The 7,235-nt window shown below is 35.6% G+C and overlaps 1 protein-coding gene across 1 annotated transcript; it reads left to right on the plus strand.

The window, feature by feature from the left end:
- The first annotated feature begins 1,006 nt into the window (after window positions 1–1,006).
- Window positions 1,007–1,360, plus strand: LOC119253438 (40S ribosomal protein S15a-like). The gene has a single exon (XM_037520976.2). It carries the CDS (start codon window positions 1,007–1,009, stop codon window positions 1,358–1,360), a length of 354 nt encoding a protein of 117 aa, XP_037376873.1.
- Window positions 1,361–7,235: the final 5,875 nt, after the last annotated feature.

The raw sequence follows: 7,235 nt of genomic DNA on the forward strand, positions 1-7,235 counted from the left end.
AAACAGACATTTGGGGAGATAAAGAGAAGGATGTTTAAGAATAAGGAATGTAGGGAAAAGAATGTAAATGATTTCCTTTTCAGAAGAACTTTGTTGTATAAGGAAGAAGGATGAGGCCAGTGTGATGAGTTCAGGGCATTGGGGAGGTTGGTCTATAAGATAAGGATGTTTGTAGACAGCCTCCCTTTGGCCTCATGGTTTATTTCTTCTGCTGTGTTGAATGAAGAATGGGTATCATGATAAATCTTGGTCAGTTTGCTCCTTTTCTCAGGCACTTAAGTATGTCTGGTCAGATTGTCTCAGGAACTCTTTTTCTAGCCTTGTGCATAGGAACATAAGTACCTCTTCCTCAACCAACACCAGTGATGAAAGCTATCCTTTTCTATCTAGTTCAGTCCCATAGTTCATTTTACTCAGCCTATTAACATTTCTCCTGTGTTTAAAGCAATGATCTTGTACAAAACTAGGTTACTAAGTTACTATGTGAAAGCTGTAGGCTGCTGTACTTATAATTAGAAGCTTCCAACTTTATGTGGCCCAATGGAACAAAGTAGGCCTTCTGGGATTTAGTGGTATAACACATTTCCTTTAGAAGAAAGGCACATTTTAGGGGGCTTGGGGTGCTTTCTTTATCTTTTGACAGGTAGGGGTCTTATGGGATGTGTTAACCATGTAGAGGCCATTACTACCGAACTACAATTTGGAAACTATGGAGGCAACCCTAGGAATTAAATAGTATAAATAATGTAACACCTGATTATAAAATATTAGCTATTTATATATAAAATGCTATATTCAGTTCATCAGAGTCTTTAAAAGGCTTCTTGCCTTTAAAGAGATTGTTAAATTTGTTATTGGGAATAGCAGGTATGCAGATGTTTATATTACAAGACAAACTATGGTATCAAAAAGAAAAATATGGACGCTCTTAGAAAAGTAATACATCAAGAAGAAAGTACTGTTTAAGATGGATAGCCTCTTTCCGCCATCTTTTTGTGCCACCATAATGGTGTGCATGAATGTCCTGGCTGATGCTCTCAAGAGCATTAATAATGCTGAAAAGAGAGGCAAACGCCAGGTTCTTATTAGACAGTACTCCAAAGTTATCGTCTGGTTTCTAACTGTGATGATGAAGCATAGTTACATTGGCGAATTTGAAATCACTGATGATCACAGAGCTGGGAAAATTGTTGTGAACCTCACAGTCAGGTTAAACAAGTGTGCAGTGATCAGCCCCAGATTTGATGTGCAATTCAAAGATCTAGAAAAATGGCAGAATAATCTGCTTCCATCCCGTCATTGTGGTTTCATTGTACTAACAACCTCAGCTGGCCTCATGGACCATGAAAAAGCAAGATGAAAACACACAGGAGGGAAAATCCTGGGATTCTTTTTCTAGGAATGTAAAACACATGTGGAAATAAAATGCCTCAATGGAAAAAAAAAAAGATGGACATTGAAAAGCAGTGATCTGAGAAGGAACTTAATATTCTAGGCTAATAAAAATAAAAAACCTGGCTAAAAGAAATTGCACACTGATCTTGGAGAGCAGAAAATGGTTTGCTTGTTCTAGAGTTGAGAATCTCAAAAATACATAGGTGTTGTACACATGTATTACAAATATGTGCACACTTGTTACAAATGCTTAGTTTCTTTTTTTTTAATAAACTATTGTAACCATTGAGTAAACTAAGTAGCCACTGAAAATTCCAGATCTGGATTGTAAACTACTTGCACACTAGGAGATGCAAATAAGAAAGTCCTTCCACTCTGAAAACTCATAAGGGATATGATAATAGAAATAATAATAACCCCTGGTGGTGCAGATGGTTGACTGCAGTGCTGTGAAGCTTTCTGCAGCCTCTGCAGCACAGGTTCTATCCCAGCCGGCCAGCAAGATACCCGCATGGCTTGGCAGACCTCTCCTGTCTCACCCGCTGCTCCCCTCAGCAGTGTATTTTGTCAGTCTGCCTGTTCTGTTCCCCACTCTATCTCTGGTGAATCCTCTCACCCTCCCACACATCTGGCCTGTATCCCAGTTCTTGTATGCATGAATAAATAAATCTTTAAAAAAATAATGAAAGAAGGAAATAATCAAAGATAGGATATTATATATGGGAGTACAAGAGAGAAATTCCTACTAAATTTCAGGTATAAATCAAATGCTTATTTTCATTTATTTGAATGTGCCCAGTCCCTTGGGAACTGAATCATAGCATAATGGATGTACGTTGATAACTGATGAAAACTGTAAAAATGTGTCCAGAATTAATTTGAAAATAAAAGAGCTATAAGAGTAATTTAATAAGTTAATTATTGAAAAAATCTAGATGAGATGCTAAAATTTTCTTTCAAGTAGTAACTAACATTGAAAAATTCCAACAAAGAATCAGGAAAGATTATTTTTGCAGTGCAAATGAGATGGTATTGAAGTGGTGCTTTGATGGTTTAATTGAATTTTTTGATGAAGAGCTGATGTATACAATTTGAAGTTCATGGAACAAGAGTAAATACTTGCTGACCTTGCACGGAAGGGAAAAGAGCAACCTTTTCAATGTAATATCTAGGCATCTGAATTCCACAGATTGATTTACACAATAGCAACCTAGAGAAATGAGGTTTCAGCCTCAATCTCTTTACATGTCTTTTATCTTTGATTGGTCCATGGTTAGAGACTGATTCCCAAGCATGGACACCTATCTTAACATGGGTTGCAATTGAAGGAGAGAATATGAAGGGATCATCCATATATATAAGTAGTTTGGGAAAAATCATTCCAAGTTGATGGAGCAGTTGTTTATTTCCAGAGAACTATGCAATGAATATTTCCCAGATTAAACATTACATTTTTCAAATTAAACATTACATTTCAAATTGTGACACAATGTCCAGATTCTGAGTATGAATTTTTATTATGCTTGTCATTTTTGAAAATACAACCGTGTATGTTGGCCTTTAGTTTCCATGACTGGGCAGGTTCAATTGAAGGAAGGTGATTAAATATTTATTTCATACCTGAAGTATAGTACAAATTTCTCCCTGATACTCCCTTAGATCACACTGTCTTTTATTATGATTATTTATGTTTTTATTTATCAGCAGTCTAAGTCCTCAGAATGTAATTATTTATCCTGTTTATCTTTGCATACCATGAAATATCTATCATAATATTTCTCAGTGTTGATTTTTAATAAATGTTAACATGAATAGAATTAAATGTATAAATTATTTAGTTATAAATTAAGTTTGGCAAAGATACCCAGCAACTGATTCTCCATCTAAAGAAGTAAATATGACTAGCATAGTATAAAACTTTTTAATGTTATATCATTTAACACTCATAAATGATTCTATAAGGTAGCATTATAATTTTTCCCATTATATTACAGTCATGCATAGCTTAACAAGGATGCATTCTGAAGAGAAGCACCATTAGGCAATTTGGGTTTTGTGCCAATGACATAGAATTTAATTACACAAACTTAGATGGTGTAACCAACTATAATACATACCTATGTTATATGGTATAGCCTTTTGAGACTGTTATAATATATGCAATCCAGGGCCTCCCTGGTGGCGCAGCGGTTGAGCGCTATGTTGCGAAGCTGCCCGCAGCCTCTGCAGTGCCGATTCGTTCCCCAGCCGCCGGCGAGGGTCTCACATGGCGTGGCAGACCTCTCCTGCCACGCCCGCTGCTCCCCTCAGCACTGTATTTCATCAGTCTGCCTGTTCTGTTCCCCACTCTGGCTCTGGTGAATTCTCTCACCCTCTGGCGCTTCTGACTGTACCCGGTGCTTGTATAAATAAATAAATAAATCTTAAAAAAGAAAAAATGAAATCCATCACTGACCAAAACACTATTAAACAGTGATGTGTAATCTTATACCAATATGTAAACTGAGGTACCTGATTAGGCAATTGTGCTAAGATTACGCAGGTAGAACACAGTCAATTCAAGATACATACTTTGTGCAATGCCAGGTTCTCAGCAATTCATCTACTTTGCTCATATTGATTCCATCAGCATGACTTTATAACTGTAATAAAACCATTATATTTGTGAAGGACTTTCTAAAACATGTAGATTCAATGTGTTACCTAACTGCTATCACAAAACCATTGTGGAAGGTCGGCAGGGCGAATATCATTTTTATATTACAGATGAAGAAACTGAAGTTCAGAGAGGTTATTCTTTACCTCAGAGTCACAGAGCTCATAACTGGAAGGGCTTCTGTTGATAACCATTTGACACTAAAAAACAACAGAAACCAGATAACTTAAATGTGCTTAGTTGATTATTTTAGGTTATTATATAAATAAGATCCCCATATTAGAAAAAGAAAATCTTGGTATACTTCCAAAATTTGAAAGCATAATTTATTATGATTTTGACAAATAATATGATGAATAAAAATTATTTTTTCCTACCTCCATACACCATTTATTCTTTATTACATTTGAATCTAAATTCATTTCATTGCTTTCAACTCTTAAGTTATTGTAAATGGGAAGTTTCATTTCTTTTCAAGAAAAATTTTCAGAAGTTGCATATGAAATATTGGAAATTCATCATAAACTTATTCATTCATCAGTGTATCTATGTTTTAGAAAATTTAGTCTAATAAGTAATATTGTGGCAGAAGTAGTTACTTAAAAGTTTGAGGTATAGTTTACCTGTGGGTTAAATTAAAATAGAAATTGGCATATTTTCTAATTTTCTTTTTCTACACCATTTTGTATATTTGTAGTTTAATATCATAATGGGAGTTAAATTTGATCATTTCTAAACTTATCTGTATCTCTGAATATTATGCTTGTGTTATGAACAGAAGGCCATTGAATCACTGATTTATTCTCAAAATGTGTTAGTTCTCCTTTTGCCTTTGCTCATATCACCACAGTAACCTTTGAGTGGTGGAATGTTAATTTTTTTGTATTTTATCATTTGAACATCCAACTGGTAGGAAATATATCCATATTCCTGATTAGTTATACTAAAGATTGTACCTTCTACCATTTTGTACATAGCAATAGAAATTATTTTCTACTTTCATTCTTATTATCTTCATAAATGATAAACATGCTTTTTATTTCATGTGAAACAGTTTTAATACTACACAACTGTGGAATAATACAATTGCATTTATTTCTGTGGTGAATTTATGTAGTAAGTTGACAAATGTGAATAAAATAAATACCATGAATTTAATAAGTGTATAGGTTTTGCCTTAATTCTTTTTTTTAAAGATTTATTTATGCATACAAGAGCTGGGGTACAGGCCAGAGGTGTGGGAGGTGAGAGGATTCACCAGAGGAGTTGTGGGAAACAGAACAGGCAGATTGACTGATATACACTGCTGAGGGGAGAAGGGGGTAAGTCAGGAGAGGTCTGTTGTGCCATGTGGTTAGCTCCCTGGCCAGGAATCAAACTCATGCTGCAGTGGCTGCAGATAGCTTCATAGGTTGTATCTTAACCCCTTGCACCACGAGGGAGGCCCTTGCCTTAATTCTTGGCTAGGTCCAGTTTTAAAGTCATGCAGGGCTCCTGTCATGGATCAAACTGATTTATTATCTGTTTAAATAAATTAAGTCTTAATTAAGTCTTCACAGTATTCTGTGTAGGCTAACAGCAGATTGTATATGTAGACATAATGAAAATCACGTGTAGATATTCATCCTGCAAGTGTATACATTTATAGAAGAACATGGACAATATTTCCCCCCTTTTATTGGTACTTACTAATATGTATGATCATTAGTAAAATAAGAATCTTGAGTTTTAAAAAAAACAATACAAATTCTTGATAAGGACCTAAATGCTATTATTTTTTGATCTTTAATAGTAACTGCTATAGCTGGAGATAGACTTTTCTACATTTTTGAGTGAAGAGATTTCCACATGCACCAGAAAACAATAACCAAATGAAAACGTAATGTCTTTGTGGTTACTTCATTTCACAAACAAGTATCTAATGTCATTTGGGGAAATATCTGTGGTAACCTCATGTTTTGAAAAATGAACATTATGATGAATTTGAGAATATTGAATATCTTAATATTTTATTTCCCATATTTTATTTTCCATCTTTGTCTTTTGTTTTGACCATTCTGTCTCTTACAGCTTCCTCCTACCTTCCTACCAGATCCCTTGGACAGTCTGAGTATGCCTGTGTGGTTGTTTTGCACTCATACATGCCTGAATTCTAACAGAAAATAGATTTTTGTCTGTCTGGCCCAGGATCCTGTGTTTGCAGTGTCTTCCTGAGTCAGAGAGAAGGTAGAGTTGGTTGACGGGGGTGGTCTATCATAGAGAGGTGGATAGTCTGTATTGTCCTCCACATTCCCCTCATCTGAAGAGGAATCTCCCCCCGGATTTGAGGATTGAGAAGGGGGGGTTTCCATGGCTGAGCTTGCCGCGGCCGAGCATGTGGCTTGCAACCAGAGCAAGGGGCCTAGGACTACTTCTGTTGACTTGGGTTCTATTTTCTTACTCTTCGTTAAGAGTTCCCAGAGAAAATGACTACATTGCATATTTCCTTTTACTCTCAAGGAATTAAAAACCCCAAATGGAAATAAGGAACTGGGGAAATAAAAGGTATACACTCCTCGGCTAGCTAAATTAACAATTTTCATGTCATAACTATATATCATGATGTATGTTATGCTATTACACCACATTTTTTGGTCGCTCATCAGTGTTTTTGATTGGCTGTGACTAAACAAAGGGGATAAGAAACACATGAATTTCTATAGCTGCACCCAACCCTCTTTCTAGTTTTGACATTATCTTTGAAGACAATATGATGAATTCAGGCATTGCAATGTTTTGACTTCCAAATGTTCCTGTAAATTTCCTTCCTTGCTCTGTGCAAAGTACCCATCTTTTGTGTCCATTGTTGTGCTACATTAAGGAGTCACCATGCATTTTCCCTCTGTGTTTTCTTATCTGAGCTAGTGCTTCTTGTGTTTCATCTTCCTTTGTTAAGCTTTGTTTTATTTTTGAGATTGAATTCTCAACCTTATGATGAGGAGGTGGCCTCACACAATTTTCCTTTATTCTCTTTCCAGAGTGGTCACAGCGTGCATTTTGTCTTTGTTATACTTGGCAACTGAGTTCTGAATGGCAGATGAATTGTTTTCTAATTGCATCATATCGTGTAGCTATCTAGCTTTTGTCTTCAGAATGAGACTTCAAAAACTGTGATTTTACAAGTAAATTCATTTTGATTTATTTT

Source organism: Talpa occidentalis, unplaced genomic scaffold, assembly GCF_014898055.3.
Source record: "Talpa occidentalis isolate TD23 unplaced genomic scaffold, MPIMG_talOcc4v2.1 talOcc4.2, whole genome shotgun sequence".
NCBI lineage: Eukaryota > Metazoa > Chordata > Mammalia > Eulipotyphla > Talpidae > Talpa > Talpa occidentalis.

Excerpts from the sequence above, each read along its gene's own strand:
- LOC119253438 (XM_037520976.2), top strand. The coding sequence starts at position 1,007 with ATGGTGTGCATGAATGTCCTGGCTGATGCTCTCAAGAGCATTAATAAT.